Here is a 20,245-nt window from a genome sequence, read left to right as displayed (position 1 = left end):
CTTCTCCACGTACACACACAGAGAGAGAGAGAGAGTGTGTGTGTGATCAAGAGAGAGAAAAACATTATCGGTTAGTTCTTAGTTTAAGCTTTTTTATTATGTAGACATAAAAATAACTGTCACTTCCATACTACCCGAAGTAGAATTTTGCAAATAGGGGGGATGCAAAGTGTAATTCGCAGGGAAGATGTGGAAAAACGAGGGAAAAACGAAATTGAAGAGAACGATATGGGGCGGATAAGAAAAGCGGAGTGAAGTCAAAAAAAAAGGGGGATCCCTTCTTTATCCTTGTTGCTGTTCATTTTATAAAGCTACAAATCAATCATTAAATATCTCTTCGTTTTTCTTCTGTTTTGTTGTACTAATTAATTAAAACCCACTTGATGATATTTATTTAGATTTTGACTTTTATTTTTATTCTTCTTAGCAACGGACTCAGCCGTCCCTATATTATTATTATTATTATTATTATTATTATTATTATTATTATTTTTTCGTGTTACGACTTTCAATACCTTCGGCGATACGATATACAACGTGCGACATACGACACATACGACACTCCACAAGAGAACCGGAAAAATAAGAAAATCCTTTATAGTAAGGTTTACACTTTTTTTGTTATCAACCACCAATTAACGAGAAAAAGAGGACCTTTTCACCTATCGGGTATCTTTCATTTCTTTTCGATGTTTGCTGTTGTTTCCAACGATATTAATTGAATCATGGGGACTCAAATTGTCAGTATTATTGTAAGCGTTGATAAGGAAGCTTTTGCAACTATTATTTTTCACCGTATATTTTTTGGAATATAACCAATAGTGTAGTTTTTTTCTCTCCCTTCTTAATTTTTGATTATACAATTATACCTACATTCTGCAAAAAGCCTTTTATCAAAATGTCTATGAAAAATCAATCTATAAAGTGTTTTTCTAAAACCGAATAGCACATTATTTTGTCTATTTGCCTATGAACTTTAAAAGATGCGCGTAATGGGGGGGGGGGGGGGGGGGGGGGGGGGGGGGGGGGGGTGAAAGCGGTTCAGTCTTTGTACATGCTACTGCTTTCTGCCCCTGTCCCTGCCCTGGCTGTCTCCAGTCTCCAGTCTCTAATTACACCTTTCTTGATTTTACCTTTGTAGAAGCAGTTTCGACTCCAGAATTTTTAACAACTTTCGAGGCTGTTGTTCTTTGCTCACCAGCTTTTCTTGAAACCTTCTCCTTTGTTTTGTAAACCTTGATATAGAAACTAATAAATAATACCAAGTAACTCGATAAAATCAAGTACCCATACGCAGCAGCCAATTCACTACCATGACAGTCTCCCATACGAGGTAACGAAGGGAAATACTTGAATGCATAGTGTGTGTAAGTTGCAAAATAAACAAATCCCAAATCCAAAACAAATTGAATGATTTGGAAACGGGTAACCCACTCTTTCCACCAAACTCTAATACCTCTTGCACTTAAGAAATAATACCAATACATAACAACATGTACGCCAAGGTTCAAAGTAATTGGAACCCACTCAACTGAAGTAGATCCTGTCAATTGAGTATAGCATAATAAAGCAGTAGCTCCATGGTGATAAGTGTGCAAAAACAATAATTTTTTTTTCTTCAATACTAAAAAGATGGAATCAACCAATTCCAAAAACTTGGTCAAGTAATTCAAATAATACAATGTTACCAATTTCTGAGTGAATGCGCCCTTTGAGCAAATGGCATAGAACAAGCCCTGGTGATACAACATTGGAACCAACTGCTCAACACATAACAACAACAAGCTCAACGATAACAATGTTAAAAATATATTATGCAATTGAAACAAGAAATTCAACTTCAAAGCTGGTAACTTGAATTTGTTGATTATGGCCCTACCGCCGAAAATGATAAAATAATACCCAATAATTATGCTCACAGCATGGAAACCATTAGCCAAAAAGGTCTTGTGGTAAATAAACTCGAAATCGTCAGCAGGGTATCCAATCACCATCTCAAATACCTTATTGAAAATAGGCCAAAGATATATCCCAAACGGGCGTTCGACCGAGGGGACACTAATTTGAATTAATGCATCTGAACGGTGAAGACCAAGTGTCATTATGCTGGAAAAGATAGCGCTAAGTGGGTGGTGTTGATGGCAGTAGTGTTTTTATTGTTGGCTCTACTGAAAAAAAAAAAAAAATATGAAAAAGAAAACCTACTGAAAAATTTCCCTCGTTGAAGGAAAAGAAAAAAAAAAAAGAACAAAAACGCACCGTAAGGCAAGTGAACCTAATTGGTATGTGGTATGAAGGCTGGAGCCAGCAAGACTGATGAGGGACTGCGGAAAAAAAAGAAGAAATAGAGGATAAAGAAGAAGAAAAAGAAGGAAAAAAAACAAAAAAAAAACATGGGTGGTTTACTAAAGACTCTGGTACTACATCGAGATCTCTTTTTAGATAGGAAGAATATAAAGTGAGGGGAGGGGGGAAGTCATCGGCTGGAGTTATGAGATTTTTTTCTGTGTTTTTTTTTTCTTTCAACATTTATTGATTTCTTTATTAATCTAACCGGTTAAAACCATTAAATCAAAATATCCTTCAGTACTAAAGCCAGCGAATATGTTCGCTCAACTCCTTCCCTTTCCCCATCCTTTAATAACTACTGATACCTTCTTTTGCACCTTGTTAAAGATAGCGCAAAAGAAATAATAGTTCTACAAACAGTTTTGTAATAACAGATACTCTAATCTTAAACTTTAAATTGAACTCGCTCTAAAACACCTTTAATTACAATAGAAAAACAAAACAATGTTTTTTTTTATTTTTATTTTTTTTCTTTTTGCAATTCTACCATCTATTTATTCGTGTTTTTCTCACTGATCCTTTGCTTAGATCGTGGTATCTTTTGCTTCCCTACTACATCTAATCCAACTGCGACACTATTGAGCAGCACTGAATAGTGACTCTTTGACTCATGTAACAACTTTTTTTTTTTTAATATTAAAATGTACGTTTTACACACCTTTATTAACTAGGCGATTTTGGTTTCAAATTCAAAAAATCAATCGAAACAATTATATCATATCCATTTTCTTCACAAGCAAACATTGCTTCATGTTCGTTCGAATGCAAATATCTGATATTATCTCCAATTAAGGATCTTAATAAATTCGTAGTATGCAAATCTCTAATTTCAATAAACCCAGGTTCAAACGATAATAGGCAGGGGAAAAACAATGCAACATTTCGTGGGTTGCCCTCCCAAAATATTCCCCAATCGTGATTAGTTCTCCATCCATTACCTTTGATTAAAAACACAAACTCCGAGTAACATAAAAGAAAATCTCTGCCCAACCTGTGGATAGCCAAAGGTGTTACCAGCTCCCTTTGAGTTGCAAAATCCAATGATGGATCTGCCTCATCCAAAATTGGCTCTTTATTACCTGCTTGTAATGACAAGATTTCAAACCCTTTAGCGCATCCAATACACAATTTACTTTTTAAAAACGAAATCGATATAGGATCCGAAGTGAAAAAAATCTCTTCAAATTCAATTTTTTTATTCTTATTCTTCAGTTTTGCATCAAATGGATTCATCGGCTCGAAAATACATATCGAATGCTGACTCCCTGTTTTGGCTCCAATCACCAATAATTTTCCATCGCAAACACCAATTTTGAAAAAGGAGATATGTGTCATGATTAACTTTCCCAGCTTGGTGTTTTTGACATGGTCCAAGGAGTCAGTACACGACAAATCAAATTCGTATAGTACCTTGTCACTGAGAACCAACAACTTCGAATATTCAACCAAAACTTCGACTTGAGTCGTATATGGCTTGGAAATAACCAATGTGGGGTCGGAGCAAATTTTCTCATTTGAAGTTGCACTTATTGATCGAACGGTGCTCACCCAAACTCCCGAATCGGTACCGAATAATAGTTTTTTCCCACCATAGCATGGAACAGCACAGTTTATTTTATTATTACCAGTAAACCTTCTAGTTTCATACTTACTCATTGAAAATAAATCATTTGAATCAATTAACTTCCTCTGTTGTTGAGCAATTTGTTGCAACACTTGACTTTGTATTGTCACATCTTCGGCAAACAAGGAGGTGTGTACTTGATTACTTCCCATACCAAGAATATTGATCTGGAACTTACTTGCATTATTTGACGAAAGCGTATTTCCAATGTAATTAGTACTCTCCGCCCTTTGGTTTCTGATAGCAACGTCTGAGACTAATGACATGTTGTACCGATGGTTCATCAATGTTCTTGTAGTCGGTATCTCAAATCCGCTATTCACAAACAATAACGGAAGCAAGATGGGTTTTTCAAATACTTTGTGCTGTTCTCTCTTGTTTTGTATCTTGTGCTTGACTAATAACATTGCATGCTCAAACAAATACAAGTCTATCTTTTCATTATCTCTCTTTCTATTCAACGTGACTTGATACAAGATTCTATTATTGTAAGATAATTTAAAATTAAATTTGTTCTCAAGAGTTTGTTTCCCGAGTAATCTGTGCAACACCATAATTTTATGACGATCGGTGCTTTCACCGGTTTGGATATTAATCTTCACCAATAATGCCTCAATTTCCCCCTTTGCCTTTACCAAGTATTTGTAATCGGGACTTTCTGGTTTGGTGTGTTTTAAGATTCCCGCCAACAACAATTGGTATCTTGCAGTTCGTTGTACTCCTTTGATCAAAAACGAAGACAAATCTTGTCTTCTTGATTCTGGTTTCTTTTCAATGGCATCTAAAAATCTTGCATACTTCAAATTTACTTGTTGTTGTCTCTCATGCTCAAACGTTGCAAACACTTTGTTTCCAGAGTACCTAACAAAAGGCTCAAAATTACCAACATGATCCAAAAATACGTCTCCAATAGTTTCCACCACGGGTTTTTGCTGCTGTTGCCTCTTGTTCAAGGCCTCGCTAAAGGCTCTTCCCAATCTCAATAAATCCCCAACTCCACCAAATACTGTATGGATGAATGTTTCACGCTGATGCTCAGGAATAATATTGTTTGCAGGATTTCTCAAGGGCATTATGTAAAAATCAGTCATAAACTCCAAATCCTTCACGTAATCTCTTTCTGTATAAATGAACTCGTAAATTAACTCTTGCCTAATTTTTTCGTGCTTGTCTAATTTATCCAACACAGACTGAGGAACTGTCTTGTGCCATAATGTTTCATTTTCTTCTTTATCGTGCAAGGACAACTTGGAAACTGCTCTTTTCAAACCGCCATGAGGCTTTAGATTCAATCTAGCTTGTTGTTCTAATCTTCTGGGACAGGCAATACTGTAACACAAATGATTTCTGCTACACGTAGGTGAATAACAGTCCGTTAAAATTGTAAAGACCCCATTGACTCCGGTTTGCTGAGTGGCCGTCAAGTTTTTTCCAGCAAGATTAACACTACTATTTCCTCCACTCAATCTATTCAACTGTGCACCTGTTGCTGTTGCTGTTGCTGTTGCTGTTGCTGCCGCTGACGCGTACTCAGCCGCCGCTGCAGGTTGACTAACATGGGAAGGTAGTTGTTGCGACAAAAAATTGTCCTGAATGGCCTGCTGGAATTGAGCACTGTCCACAAAGGACCCGTGTTTTGATGTCGTAGCACTATTGTTTCCATTACTGTTACTACCTTCCTCTTGATAAAATTCAACATCGTTGTATACGTTATTAAAAGCATATATTTCATGAACAGAGTCTCTCAATCTGTGATTATATGTGACATCATGAAAAAACTTTTGTGCATCTAGTGATCTTCCTATCAATAGTGCCAAGTTTCTGTCATTGGTTCTAATTATTCGACACAAGATATCAACCGCCATTTTCCCGGTAAATGTGTCATGATACTCTAACCCGTCTTTAGTATTGATTGTCAAAATAATAGCGTCCTTAAACAATTTTGCTACTTCGGACAACATAGCAGGATAAACAGAAGAGCTTGGCGGATGCAGTGGTATCAAAGTTTTGGATGAAGTAATGCTCTGTTTATCGTGTTTTGTAATCGATGATGAAGAGCCAAACTTTTTTGAGGACAACGAAGATAATTTGCTAATTGATGAAAAAGAACGCGATTTCGATGTTAATGAGAATGAATGGTTTAAAGAGGGCGAGGAACCACCTCCGGATATTGGGCGAGAACTGTTTTGTTGAAAATGCTCGTGTTGTTGTTGTTGCTGCTGCAGCAGTTGCGGTTGATGCAGTTGTTGTTGTTGTTGTTGTTGTTGTTGTTGTTGTTGTTGTTGTTGGAGTTGTTGTTGCTGCTGCGGGAAGCCTCTAAAACGCGATGATGTCGAGGACAAGGACTTTGTTCGTAACTCATTGGACAGCTGAGGTGGCAAGTGATTATGATTAGGAGACGAAATAATTCTTCTACTGTCACTGTTGTTGAAAATTTGATCATTCTGAATAGATGGTAAATTACCAGATTGAGTTTTACGAAACAGTTTTCGTATCGAAGGCAAAAACTGTGACTGTTCAGTAGAAGAATGAAGATTTCCGGAAAACTGGTTATGTATAGGGTACGGTACTTGTGTAGTCGAAGCACTTCTAGAATAAGTTTTCGGCTGTTGCTGTGAATGAGATCCATTTTCATACATCAATGACAGTGGTAGCTGGTCTGAATGAACAGTATGTGGCAAGGTTGGTGCTGATGCGTTTCGATGAGAAAATGGTTGTTGGTGTTGTTGTTGGTGTTGGTGTTGTTGTTGGTGTTGGTGTTGGTGTTGGTGGTGTTGGTGTGGTGGTGCTGGTGCTGGTGCTGGTGCTGGTGGCGCGTTTGGGTCCTTGACCGTACTAGAAGAACTCATTTGCAATGGCTGCTGGTACTCGGCCTGAGACAGTGGAGCACTGTACTCCATTTGCATTGATAGTTTCTGTTGATACCTTGGAGAATCCAGAGAAGAAGAGTAGTTCTGTGAACTTCCGCCGTTATGCGGTGTCTTGTATTGGTTTGTTTGCATCTGTCCAGTTAGAGAAGGAAGTTGATGTTCATTGATTGATTCCGATTGTGGCTGGTAAAGTGGGAAGCTGTGACTTGCGTTTTGAAAATAATCTGGTTCTTCTTGGTGTGATTGAAGTGGCATTGAGTAGGGGCTATTATTGCTATTATTACCCTGAGCTTGATACGCCTGATTATTTGGTGTTGGTGCAGACATATTTTGATACTGAGGTTGTTGGTATTGCATATTGTTTAGTTCTGGCTGCTGAGGAGGTAGCTGTTGAAAATAACGGTGTTGGTGTTGGCTTTGGTGGTGGTGCTGTTGATGCTGTTGTTGAAATGGTACATTGTTACTCGTCAAGGGGACTCCAGTCTGGTATTGAGCGCGATTTTGCACCTGAACTCCTCCTTCCTGTTGATTCTGGTGTTGATTCTGCTGGTATTGAGCGCGAGTTTGCGCCTTTACTCCTTCTTCCTGTTGTTGATTTTGATTTTGATTCTGGTGGTGGTGGTGGTAGCTATGATGATGGTTATGGTCCTCTTCTTGCTGGTCTAGAAAAGCTTGCGGCAACAAATGTGCTGGTATATTTACCGCATTGACCATTTCTCTATAGCAATATATACGACGCTCCTACTTGTTTCTATTTTGGTCAAATATGCGAACTTAAAACTCAAAGTAGCCGATAAAAACGAAAAATGAGCTATTACTTTTCTATGTTACAAATATTACATATATAAAAATGAACCTTACAAAATAGAATGAACTAACAATACTTGAATTTTAAATTTTTTTTTTCTCTCTCTCTCTCTTTCTCTCTTTCCTGGCTTTCTCTTAATGATTTGTTCACACTTCTATCCTTCTTTGGAGGGAAATAAATTTTTCAGTTCCTTCTTTTTGAATGCGACTGACTAAAAAAGGTAAAAAATACGCAGGTTGAAGGCAGTAAAATGAGTAGCAGTAAAATGAGTAGTAGTAGTAAAAGTCGCATTAAAAGTAGCAGCAGTTATAGCAGCAGTTATAAGAATAGCAGTGTCTACAGAAGATGCATATTTATCTATTTCAATTTTGTATGTGTGTATGTGTGTGTGGAGAAGTTTGCAAGTAGTAAAGAGTAAATCGTAACTTTTTTTTTTTTCTTTGGTTTCTGGTAGCAGTCACATCACAAAAGTGAGAGAATTGCAAAATAAAATATTTTGCATGGGGAAAGAACTGGACAAAGATTCACCTAAATCTTGAATAAGTAACATTTGAGTAAAAATACATCTCTACCCACTACAATACTCTACAAAATTATACAGTTTAAAGGACACTACAAAGGGAATTTATACTTGCTGGGTGGGTTTTTCACTGGGTTAGTTTTAGTTCACATGGTAGCGCAGTTATATGTGTATAAATATATATATATATTTGCTTTTGTTTTTGCTTTTGCTTTTGCTGGGCACACACAAGTTATACTTTTATACACCAAAGTAGTTGTTTTTCCCATATTTAGGTAAAATTTTCGTAATTGATCACATTAAACTGAAAGTAGTAACAAATCAAAAACAATTCTCCTCCACTATCGAGCAGAGTGAGATAATGGAGCAACACTTTGTAAACACTATCGAGCAGAGCGAGATAGTGGAGCAATGCTTTATAGACACTATCGAGCAGAGCGAGATAGTGGAGCAACACTTTGTAGCCATACTATTGACACTATCGAGCAGAGCAACACTTTGTAGCCTATTGACACTATCGAGAAGAGCTACACTTTGTGGCCATACTATGGACACTATCGAGAGAGCGAGACAGTGGAGCAACACTTTGTAGCCATACTTTGACACTATCGAGAGAGCGAAATAGTGGAGCTACACTTTGTAGCCATACTATCGACACTATCTCGCTCTGCTCAATAGTGTCCTGCTCAGTGTCCCGCTCAATAGTGTCCTGCTCAGTGTCCGGCTCAATAATATCGGTGAAGTAAGTTTTCCCTAGTTTTGAAACAGTAAGCTAAAAACAAAAGCTTTTAATCAAAATGTAACTCTTGTCAACAAATAATTTTTCGATTGTTTCATATCCAGATTAGTCTTGAAGATCAGATTAATTTCTTTTTTTCTTTCCTTTCAAGCAAATTCTTCTCACCAAAATGATTTATAGTACTATATTGTTATTTTTAGTTGATAGAATAGATTTCGACGCCGCTTAAAAGAATACAAAGCTATGAAAAAAAAAGGATTCCCCTCTTAAAACTTCTTTATCATCACACGACGAATCAGCAATCTACATCTTGTATTTGAAACTTGCGAAACTGGATGCTTTTAGTCACACAAGTGTTAGAACTATGAAACTGCAATGCAATATTTACAACAATTAGTATAATTGATCATGGTAACCAACCCATTCGCTTGTGAAGTAAGGGGGAAAAGAAAAAGTACATCTATATCAAACAACTATAAAAGAAACTTTTTCCCGCTATGTTTTCTTTTTTCAATAGAGAGAGAAAATTAATTGTGTATCGCGAGAATTTTAAACACCTCTCTTTCCACTTGGACTCCCCCCCCCACCCCCTCCTGCCCCATCCCAAATCTTGATTTATCCATAAAAATTCCTTACACACGGGTTTAAGTTCTCTTGAATACCCAGAAATTGAACAAGTCAAATCTCAAGCGTAAGAAGTTGAAAGCGACATTTGAACTCCGCAAAAAAAGAAATTGGTTATTTTTAATTACCAATGGAGATGAGCTAGTTGGCGGGAAAACGAGATTTAATTCAATTCAATGCAAGTTTTTTTTTTTTTTCCCTCTTTTTCTTTTTCAAAACCGTTGACACATTAGATACCTCTTCTAAATAAGTTGAGAAACATACGGGGTTTGATTGTGTTCCAACTATAGGCCTCAGGTTGGAAGAATCATCTTATTTTCAAGATTATTTTTACTCCACAACGGCCAAATCCAAAACTAAACTACTGCTTCACACAGAAGGAAAGAGATAGATAAAGAAGAAGAAGAAAAAAAAAAAAAAAAGAGAGAGTTTGTGTGTGTGTGTTTAAATGGTTCACGAAGCAGAATTTTTACCTTCAACAGGCTCCTCCATATCCTCAGTTTTACAAGGAGGCTATAATCACCCTTTGTCTCGAGAATGGCAACAGGAAAAACAACTCACAAAGAATATGTTCATATTCCCGCTATTTGTTTCCGATGATCCAGATGAAGAAACACCGATACCTTCATTACCAAATATCAAGAGGTTTGGAGTCAACAAGTTGATACCGTATGTTGATACTTTGGTGAAAAAAGGACTTAGAGCAGTGATTTTGTTTGGTGTGATTTTAAAAAAAGGGGTCAAAGATGATATAGGTAGTGCCGCTGATGATCCAGAAGGTCCAGTGATATCAAGTATTAAATTGTTGAGAATAAATTTTCCCGATTTGTTCATAATGTGTGATGTTTGTCTCTGCGAATATACGGATCATGGCCACTGTGGTGTTTTGAACGAAGATGGCTCTTTGAAAAGAGAATCATCCGTACGGAGAATCGCTGCTGTCGCTGTTAACTATGCAAAGGCCGGGGCTCACTCAGTTGCGCCTTCAGATATGATGGACGGTAGAATTAAGGATATTAAATTGGGATTGATAGAAGCCGGATTAGCCCACAGATGTCTCGTTATGTCGTATGCTGCAAAATTCTCGGGAAATTTGTATGGACCGTTTAGAGATGCCGCCGGTTCGGCACCAAGTCTTGGAGACAGAAAAGCGTACCAGTTGCCACCTGGGGGTGCTGGCTTGGCCAGAAGAGCTTTGTTGAGAGATATGCAGGAAGGAGCTGATGCTATTATAGTTAAACCGTCTACATTCTATTTGGACATTGTAAGTGATGCAAGTAAATTGTGTCGAAATTATCCAGTATGTGCCTATCATGTTAGTGGAGAGTATGCTATGTTACATGCAGCTGCAGAAAAGGGTGTTGTTGACTTGAAAGGCATTGCGTTTGAGGCACACCAAGGATTGGTTAGAGCTGGCGCTAGGTTGATTATAAGTTATTTCACCCCTGAATTTTTGGAGTGGTTGCAAGTGTAAAAATAAAAACAAAATAAAAATGCTTAATGCAAAATAATGGTTTGTACAGTTTTTTAATTTTTTTTTTGGTATCTATCTTCTTTTAGTGATGAGTTGACCTATATTGCTATTGGCTCAGGTTCATATTCAACCGATTGTTGTCGTTCTTTTTCTGAGCTTTTGTCTTTTATAGCATTGGTAGGTACATCTGGTAAGATTTGAATTTGCTCTTTTGGAACAGAAGGTAATTTTGTTACCTTCAGTATATTCCTTTTTGTCTCTACTTTATTTTCTTCCATATTTAATTTTTCAAACTCCTCATCGATTGCTTCTTCATCAACACGACTCAATCCTGAGTCGAGTCCCAACGTTTGACTTATTTCCTCTTCTTTCAACTTCTCTTCTTCTAGATCATCAAGTATTTTATCTATCTTTTCAACATTCATTTCACCATTCAACTGTTTTAAAACTGCATTGCCCTGTTGCAACCCGTATAATACATCTTTTTCAATCAACTTGTATTCTATAGAGCCGATTAGTTTTTCCAAAGTATCAAGTTGGTCAAATGTCTTGGTTATAGTCGATTCTTGTTGCCTCTTAAGCCGCAAGTAAAACTTTGCTCGTTCGGGCTGTTTCTTCAAAATGGCCTTTCGTGCCAACTCCGTTTGTTTGTTACAAAGAAGACTTAGTTTCCGTTGATGTAGTTTTATCTTATCTCGCTGTTGTTTGAGTTGGAAGATTGCTCTATCTTGAGCTGTTATTTTAGGAGCACTCGGTTGATTTCCCATATCGGTTCCGTAGTATATACTTACTATCAATTAAATCAATCAATCTAATTCCGTTTTGTTTTCTCTTCTTTTGTTTTTTCTTTGCCATAGTTTCTCTCGTTTTGCACGACAAGAGTTAGCCACAACCCTTATCTATAGACTGAGGAGTTGTTATCGCATACAAAGAGTTGGTGGTGGTGATATAAATCAAGTTGTACTTATAAAAAGGGTGTAAATGTAAACGATATATGAGCTATATCCAAATATAAATTATCATTGAGCTATATCCAATTATAAATTATCATTGAGTTTTATTCAAATATTCTTCTTGCTCTTTTTCTTCTCTTCCTCCTCCTTCTCCCCCAAGTCTCTCTCTTTCAAGCTTTTACCTCTGCCTAATTTGTCATAAACAATTGATTGACCCAACAATACTGAGTTCATAACTGATGAAGTTACATATCCAGCCAAGAGGATTTTCTCGTCAATGGTATTTTTGTTTCTTTCTGCCTTTGTCTTGTAATCGGTATATGAAGTGTAAACCCTAATCAATGATCCAACAACGTTTGCTTTCAACACAACATCACTTAAATGGGAAACTGTTTTTAATCTGTAATTTGCAGTAATTTGAGGAATTTTGGCAATAATTGAAATTGGGATATTCAAAATTTCCAATACTGAAATTAAGTTAGATGGTGCAATTTGGGTGAAGAAGATCACCGAAGCAATCATGACACCAATTGGTTGGACCAATCCTCTCGCAATAACCTTCAATTGCTCTAGAACTGGTAAGTTTTGCAAATTTTGTATTTCCCCTTCTTCTCTTAACCTGTAGAATTTTGTCAACAAAATAATAAGTGCATTTTGTATACCCAATAATAAGCTCTCCCCATAGTTGATAAACGGAATGTTATGTTGTGAATTAAATGCTATATGAACCAAATTATTCAACGTATCGATTGATAAGCTTTGCAAAGATAATCCTTTAGCAACTCTGATTCTATCCGCCTCACTCTTGATTAATAACTTTCTAATTTGAGGTACCCTAATGAAAGATGAGACACCAACCATTAAACTACTCAATAAAGCAGCCAATACTTTACCAATACCGATTGCTTTAACCTGAGACCAGGCCATTTGCAAAACTACTTTCTTGGACACATCTGGATCAAGTAGCAAGTTTATCAACATGAATAGTGGCGACCCCATTTTACCTCAAACTTACCTTATTCTAAAACCTCAAAGAGTAAAACTATGTTTTTTTTCAAAAAAAAAAAAAAAAAAAAGGGGATTACAAGAAAAAGATGTTGAACTGTTTATTGATTTGCTAAATTCAATCAAACCTTTGACACTTTATAACAAAACGTAACTGGTGAAAAATAAAAGGAAAAAAAAAATATATATATATATATATATATAATCGATAATATATATATTAATTACATTCTAGAGGGTTTTTTTTTTTTTTTAATGGACATTGTATGAAGAAATATGTCACCTATATTATTATCATTATATTGGTCACTACGAGTTGCCTTACTGGTGAGTCTAATATGAATACCTTATATAGATAGTACTGATTCTATACCAATCTTCTTTAGACGGATAAAAAAAAAACACACACAACTAAATCATATGTCAATTGATAAAGAAAAATTGTTACATTAGCTAGCAATTTATTTTTCCGCCGTATACCCCACATAAGTGTTTCGCTATTGAGTATTCAATTTATACTTGGTAGCACTAGTAATACTGTTTCCCATAAAAGGAAAGGTTGAATAATTGGGTGGAATTCGTAGATTTATCCTTCGTTTGCTACACAAGCAGCATGTGATATGTGATATATATGTTCTATTGGATGTTTTACCCACAACTCTACATACTATAACCTAGCTCAATAGTGTCGTTGACAGTCAGTGATCCACTATAGTACACCTACACTATATCGTGGTTTTTTATATATACATATATACTAACTCACTTTCCAAGTCAACCAAGATTAGCCAACTTTTTCTTCAATTCATTTTCCTTTGTTTCAATATATTTCAAATTCTCCAAATGAAGATTCAACAACTGTATGATTTCAAATAGATTTTTAGAATCTTGCTTTTTACTCTCTGATGATGATGATGATGATGACGATGATGACGATGAATGTTTATTCGTGTCATTGGTTTTAGCACGCACCGCTTGGTTCAAATTATTACTCATATTCTTATTAAACACATCGCTTATTGAATTCACTTCATTGATCAATGTGTTCAAACTTTCTCCTAATCCGTCTAGTCTTTCGTCTAGTAATTCGGCATTGAAGTATGCTTTTTCACGTAACTTATCAGTAACACTCATATTTGAAGTGAGGTTATAGTTGGACTGCTGTTGCTGTTGTTGTTGTTCATCCTTGCTAACTAAAGCTGTACTTGTGTTGGAGCCTGCAGATGCGGGTGTCCCAGAAATGGCTCCTTGTCTATTGACTGTAGCTGCAACGACTGGACTAAATACACCACTACCGCCACTATTCAACTCAATATTACTCAATAAGAGATCCGTCTGTTGTTCGTAATTGTCTAGTATTTTTTCCAATTCATCTTGTTGATTTTCAACAAAAAATAATTGTTGATCAATTTTAGTTTCCAATGCTTCCACTTCAATAGAATCTTGATTCAACTTGGTAATGGCGCTTTCACCTTCAACCAATTTTATGTCCCACTGTTTTACTTTATCTGTATACGTTTCAAAAATCTTTGATGTAGAATTTAATTGCTTTGACCATTTCAATATTAAGTCGTCAAGATTTTTATTATCAATTGATACGGGAATAGGCTCTATTTTAGTTGGTTTCAAAGTAGGCTGAACAGAATTTGTTGAAGATGCAGTTGCATATTCAGCTCCAGCGGTGGAAAAGTTGGTGGTGGTATTAGTTTTGTCTTTCTCATCCTTCTTGGCACCAAACAGGAACCCACTTGGTTTCTCCTTGTCCTCATCCTTCTTGGCACCAAACAGGAACCCACTTGTTTTCTCCTTGTCCTCATCCTTCTTGGCACCAAACAGGAACCCACTTGGTTTCTCCTTGTCCTCATCCTTTTTGGCACCAAACAGGAACCCACTTGGTTTCTCTTTATCCTCATCCTTCTTGGCACCAAACAGGAACCCACTTGGTTTCTCTTTATCCTCATCCTTCTTGGCACCAAACAGGAACCCACTTAGTTTCTCTTTATCCTCATCCTTCTTGGCACCAAACTGGAACCCACTTGGTTTCTCCTTGTCCTCATCCTTTTTGGCACCAAACAGGAACCCACTTGGTTTCTCTTTATCCTCATCCTTCTTGGCACCAAACAGGAACCCACTTGGTTTCTCTTTATCCTCATCCTTCTTGGCACCAAACAGGAACCCACTTGACAGTGTATTAGCACCAAACAAAGATTGAGATTTTGTGCCATCTTCCTTTTTGCCGCCTCCATTCAGTGAGATTGTGGCTGTTGACTCCTGTCCAGAGCCACCAGAAGTTGATGATCCAAAGAGATTCGAGCCGGTACTGGGTTTTCCGGTGTTTCCAGCCTCTGCTGAAGATACAGGCACATCCTTTTTGGCTCCAAAAAGTCCACCTGTAGAAGCGGCAGAAGTTGATGCTGTGTTAGCTCCAAAAAGTCCACCTGTAGAAGCGGCAGGGGTCGATGCTGTTTTAGCTCCAAAAAGTCCACCTGTAGAAGCGGCAGGAGTTGATTCTGTTTTAGCGCCAAATAATCCGCCTGAAGTGGTTGTAGTTGCAGATGTATCATCTTTTTTAGCGCCAAATAATCCGCCCGAGGTAGTTGCAGTTGTAGAAGCATCATCCTTTTTGGTTCCAAATAATCCACCTGTGGAAGCGGCCGGTGTCGCCTCTTTCTTTTCTCCGCCAAAAAGAAGGGCACTATTACTTGTCTTTCCAGGTTGCGAATTTAAAGCGGTTCCAAATACCGGCGTCTGCAGAGCACTTTTGGATCCAAATCCAAAAGCAGGTGCAGGTGATGAAGATGATTCTCCATCCTTTTTAGCACCGAAAGTTGCCCCACCTCCAAATAGGTTTCCAGCTGCTGGATTGCTTTGATTGGCTTGATTGCTACCAAAAGCAGAAGTAGATCCAAATGGAGAAGGGTTTGACTGTGGTTTTGTTGATGATCCAAATGCAGTCCCTGATGAAGCTTTTTGTGGGTCGGCTGGTTGAGTTCCCGTGGAACCAAATGCTGGCTGGGTTGACGCTTGTTGCCCTGTAGAATTACCTCCAAACAGCACAGAGGAATTGGAACCAGAACCAAATGCTGATGTTGTACCTGCACCTGCACCTGCTTGTATTGCTGGTTGAGATGCTTGACCGGAACCAAAGATTCCTCCTCCGCTGACTGTTGTAGGAGCTGAGTCCTCTTTTTTTCCAAAAGAGAATACTGCACCAGGCGTTGTTGTACCCTTATTGTTGCTCGTCGATTGATTAAATGCAGGTAACGTTGATGATGATGTTGATGTTGTTGTTGAGCCGCCTCCAAATGCAGAACTTGTCTTTGTTCCAAACGGGCTCGATATAGCTCCAGATTGCTGTTGATTGTTGTTAGCACCTCCAAATGAAAAGGAAGGCTGATTCGAAGTCAGTCCAAAAGCTCCGGCGCCTCCTGTGTTGGTTCCAAAACCACCAAATGCGCTTTGTTGTTGAGGTTGGCTTGCATTAGGATTTGTATTGTTGTTACTAGTTGTACCGAAGCCACCAAAAGAACCTTTACCTTGATTCGATGAACTGCTTCCAAACATGATCTTGCTATAATGAGAAAATCACACAAGGTTTGGTTGTAATTATTCAATCGATCTATATATATATATATAAATATATATATATCTCTTACAAAGATTTTCGATGAGAAGTATAAACCTTTTGTTTTCTCTCTCTTATATTTTTTTCTTTACAATTTTTTTTTTTTTTTTAGTTGCAATCGATTTTTTATTCTTTATTTCATTTTCTCATCTATACAAGTACAGACCCTACCCCCCCTATTTATTTCTTTTGACCTTGAGCGGCAACAGCGGCGGCACCAGCAGCAGCGGCTTCGGGATCCAAGTAGTAAGCAGGTTTAGTTGGTTTCAAATTCTCGTCCAATTCGTAGACCAATGGGATACCAGTTGGAATGTTCAAACCAGCAATTTCTTCATCTGAGATATTGTCCAAATGTTTGACCAAAGCCCTTAATGAGTTACCGTGTGCGGCAACCATAACGACTTTATTGTCTAATAAATCGCGGGCGATTTCGTCTTGCCAGTATGGCAATAATCTAACGATAACCAATTCCAAAGATTCAGCTAATGGAATACAAGCTGGGTCAATGTTTTCGTATCTTCTCTCACCAATTTGGGAATATTCACCATCAGCAGCAATTGGTGGTGGTGGAACATTGAATGATCTTCTCCAGGTTTGGAACTTTTCTTTTCCGTATTTTTCCAAAGTATTGGCCTTGTCCAATCCTTGTAAAGCACCATAGTGTCTTTCATTCAATCTCCAGGATCTCTTCACTGGAAGCCATAATTGGTCAGCTGCTTCCAAAGCAATGTTAGCGGTTTGAATGGCTCTCGACAATTGTGAAGTATAGCAAATATCAAGCTTGATACCTGCTTCTTGAATCAATTCACCAGCTCTCTTGGCTTCTTTTTTACCGGTTTCAGATAATCTACAATCAACCCAACCAGTAAACAAGTTCTTTTCGTTCCATTCCGATTGACCGTGTCTGACTAAAACTAACTTTGGCATTATTACTTTTGATTTCCTTCCTTACCTATTGAAACAAGAAGCAGAAAAAATAACCAGGGAGAGAAGAAGGGGAAAAATCGTTTGATCTTTATATAAGAAAGAGAGAGAGAGAGCGAAAAAAAAAATAGGTACGATAATTTGAAGGGCTTGATTCTTCCGAGATTATTCATGTAATCATGATAAATCCCATTCAAATACAACCTCTATATGTTCAAAGAAGAAGGGAAAAGTCCCCCGAAAAAAAAAAAAAAAGAAGAAGAAATAAGAACAATTAAAAAAAGTTGGCTCTTTATTATTGAAATTCAGCAAACTTTGTAAAATCAATATCAGGTACCAAACTGAAGGTTATTTTTGCTCTCGAGCTTTGTAGTGGTTTTATGATCCGCAGGGTTTGCAGCCAGCTCATATAATGTTACCACGGGGTCTCTGTTTAACTCGGTAAATTCTCCTCTTAGCTCAATTGAGTGGATACGACACTGGTCTTCATTTTCATCGTGAATGCTCTCTATATAAATCGTCAAATGCTCAACTCCAGTAAATTTATGCCGGGATAGAAAATGTTCCACAAAATCAGTGTCTGATATAATCTCATCCGATTCGTCGTTGGCTTCGCAAGCAACACCAATCTGTGGATGCTGAATAGTCTGAAGTGGAGCTTTTTGCTCTATATTATCGAAATCTATCGTCTTGTCGTTCTTAAATAGTTTTATTGTTTTGGGGCAATATAGGTCTCCATTTGTGCGTAGTATGATCGAATATAGTTTAACACTCCCGTTTAAAAAAGGGATATTGATGATCAATTGCTCGTCACAATCGGATTTGATGGTGGGGTTGATTTCGTACTTGTGGTCCTGCTCTTTGAACACTTTAGCTAAATCATCAGGTAAGTTGGCCATGTTCAAAGCAGACACTTTGAACGTGTCAATTTTGGCATTAAGCGATTGCGAGGAGGATGTAGGGATTGGTGCAATGTGATCATGATCATGGTTGTGGTTGTGGTTGTGATTATGGTTGTGATTATGGTAATGTTCGTCTTCGCAAGACATAGTGCAAATAAAAGTGCCGAGACTACAGAAAAGAAGGAGGAAGCAAAGGTGGTGGAAGAGTGAAAAGTTTAATGTATATTGTATGGTGGTGTGTGTATCTATGCAAAAAGACAAAGAGCTTTTTTCTAAATATAGTAGTCTACGGTTTTTCTATAAGGCCATACTACTGTATAAACATACAATCATTACCAAAACCCCCCAGATTGTCATTGCCAATGATAAACTTTTTAGGATCTTCTCTAAAGTGTTTGGATCGTCCAGCTCCGAACCAATTAATTTATAGCCAAACAAGCCTGGTAAAATAAATGAAATTGATGTAGAACCCGTAGCTCCAACAACTGCCAAAATAAAGGCAAATGACTCAACTGTAGCTGCAAGAATGTAGCCAATAATCAAAAGCACGATTGTGATGGTTATAAAGGCCATTTCAGGAAACGGTACTACATGAGTTTTCAATTGAATCTCTCTATCCCCTTCTTGTGTACTGTCAGAACCATTGAGTAATTGTGTGGTTTCGTTGGCAACAACCACTTCCTCCTCCTCCTCCTCCTCCTCCTCCTCCTCCTTCTTGATTCCCCTCTCTTTCTCAATCTTCTTTTTTGCTTCAAAATAGATATTGTTTACTGATATTCTTGCCGGGTGTAACATTAAAGGGAATGAAAAAACAACCATAAAAACGATGCTAAATCTTCCCAACGTGGTTGTCCAGTTATTTGGGTACAGTAAAATAACGTTGCCATTGACATTTGCGCCAAAGGTCAAATAACCAGAAATACCAACCAAAATGAATAACAAAGCAGCTACTGCTACTGCAAAGTTAACTAAACTAACCAATTTATTTAACGACTTATCTTTTGCTTCGTTAATAATCGAAAACATGTTTTGTTGACCGGTAAATGCAAATACTATGATTGAAAAAGTACTAAACACTTTGGTGACACTTGATGGGAAATACTCAATTATTCCAGATCTGGGAATATCACCAATTAACCAGTGTCCAACAACCAAAAGAGATATATATATTATTGCCCCCAATCCCAAAACCGATGTGTATTTCAAAGAGTCCAAATTCTTCAAAAAGGATAACGGAACTGTGAAAATCGTTGAAACAAGTAACCAGAATAACTTCAGCTGGTCTTGGCTAATATATGGCACATTAGTCACAATAGTAGGCATTAAATCGCCAATCAAAACAAGGTATGACACGGCACAACCAAAACATTGAATTGCTATAGCTACATCAAATACAACCGATAACTGAGGATACGTTATATTACATAAACTAAAAAAGGAAGCATGTCCAATACTTGTATATTTTGACACATAACATTGTAGGAATAACCCAAAACCTGATGTTACGGCGGCTACCAAGATGATGATTGTTCCAAAAATAGTTCCATCTGTAGAATACGCCAACGGCATGGACAACAACCCTGCACCTAGTATGGTTTTGAGAAGACTAATGGATGATGATAATGTAGAAGCACCATGCCTCAAATTGTTCTGGGAGGGCATTACTTTACATTAAGTGGGAAAAAAAAAATGGGTATATTCTGGTAAGATAATGTCAGAATGATGAGAGAGGAAAAGAGAAAGAGAGAGGGGGTGGGGGGGGGGAAAAAATAGCAAGAAAAACAAGATAGGCGAAAATGAAAGAAAACAAAGTAGAAGCAGAAGAACC

The 20,245-nt window shown here is 37.4% G+C and overlaps 9 protein-coding genes across 9 annotated transcripts; 1 reads left to right on the top strand and 8 right to left on the bottom strand. All coding sequences in view use genetic code 12, as the record gives it.

The window, feature by feature from the left end:
* Nucleotides 1-1,112: 1,112 nt before the first annotated feature.
* On the bottom strand, nt 1,113-2,102 carry FEN12 (fatty acid elongase; the record flags this gene model as incomplete). The annotated part of the gene is made up of 1 exon (XM_049323722.1): nt 1,113-2,102. The coding sequence occupies one exon, from the start codon at nt 2,100-2,102 to the stop codon at nt 1,113-1,115; it is 990 nt and encodes a 329-aa protein (XP_049180464.1).
* Nucleotides 2,103-3,012: 910 nt separating this feature from the next.
* On the bottom strand, nt 3,013-7,557 carry ROM2 (Rho family guanine nucleotide exchange factor; the record flags this gene model as incomplete). Its single annotated transcript, XM_049323721.1, has 1 exon — nt 3,013-7,557. The coding sequence occupies one exon, from the start codon at nt 7,555-7,557 to the stop codon at nt 3,013-3,015; it is 4,545 nt and encodes a 1,514-aa protein (XP_049180463.1).
* A 2,545-nt stretch (nt 7,558-10,102) lies between these two features.
* Nucleotides 10,103-11,008, top strand: HEM2 (porphobilinogen synthase; the record flags this gene model as incomplete). The annotated part of the gene is made up of 1 exon (XM_049323720.1): nt 10,103-11,008. One exon carries the CDS (start codon nt 10,103-10,105, stop codon nt 11,006-11,008), a length of 906 nt encoding a protein of 301 aa, XP_049180462.1.
* Nucleotides 11,009-11,106: 98 nt separating this feature from the next.
* Nucleotides 11,107-11,775, bottom strand: VPS20 (ESCRT-III subunit protein; the record flags this gene model as incomplete). The annotated part of the gene is made up of 1 exon (XM_049323719.1): nt 11,107-11,775. The coding sequence occupies one exon, from the start codon at nt 11,773-11,775 to the stop codon at nt 11,107-11,109; it is 669 nt and encodes a 222-aa protein (XP_049180461.1).
* Nucleotides 11,776-12,069: 294 nt separating this feature from the next.
* KGF56_002483 (uncharacterized protein) lies at nt 12,070-12,960 on the bottom strand (the record flags this gene model as incomplete). Its single annotated transcript, XM_049323716.1, has 1 exon — nt 12,070-12,960. The coding sequence occupies one exon, from the start codon at nt 12,958-12,960 to the stop codon at nt 12,070-12,072; it is 891 nt and encodes a 296-aa protein (XP_049180460.1).
* Nucleotides 12,961-13,740: 780 nt separating this feature from the next.
* On the bottom strand, nt 13,741-16,530 carry NSP1 (FG-nucleoporin; the record flags this gene model as incomplete). Its single annotated transcript, XM_049323715.1, has 1 exon — nt 13,741-16,530. One exon carries the CDS (start codon nt 16,528-16,530, stop codon nt 13,741-13,743), a length of 2,790 nt encoding a protein of 929 aa, XP_049180459.1.
* Nucleotides 16,531-16,771: 241 nt separating this feature from the next.
* Nucleotides 16,772-17,518, bottom strand: GPM1 (phosphoglycerate mutase; the record flags this gene model as incomplete). The annotated part of the gene is made up of 1 exon (XM_049323714.1): nt 16,772-17,518. The coding sequence occupies one exon, from the start codon at nt 17,516-17,518 to the stop codon at nt 16,772-16,774; it is 747 nt and encodes a 248-aa protein (XP_049180458.1).
* Nucleotides 17,519-17,844: 326 nt separating this feature from the next.
* KGF56_002480 (uncharacterized protein) lies at nt 17,845-18,564 on the bottom strand (the record flags this gene model as incomplete). Its single annotated transcript, XM_049323713.1, has 1 exon — nt 17,845-18,564. One exon carries the CDS (start codon nt 18,562-18,564, stop codon nt 17,845-17,847), a length of 720 nt encoding a protein of 239 aa, XP_049180457.1.
* A 150-nt stretch (nt 18,565-18,714) lies between these two features.
* Nucleotides 18,715-20,079, bottom strand: AVT7 (Avt7p; the record flags this gene model as incomplete). Its single annotated transcript, XM_049323712.1, has 1 exon — nt 18,715-20,079. The coding sequence occupies one exon, from the start codon at nt 20,077-20,079 to the stop codon at nt 18,715-18,717; it is 1,365 nt and encodes a 454-aa protein (XP_049180456.1).
* Between the last annotated feature and the right edge of the window lie 166 nt (nt 20,080-20,245).

This window comes from Candida oxycetoniae (assembly GCF_023343755.2).
Source record: "Candida oxycetoniae strain CBS 10844 chromosome Unknown scaffold51, whole genome shotgun sequence".
Taxonomy (NCBI): Eukaryota; Fungi; Ascomycota; class Pichiomycetes; order Serinales; family Debaryomycetaceae; genus Lodderomyces; species Lodderomyces oxycetoniae.
This window is presented reverse-complemented; position numbering and strand designations above follow the sequence as displayed.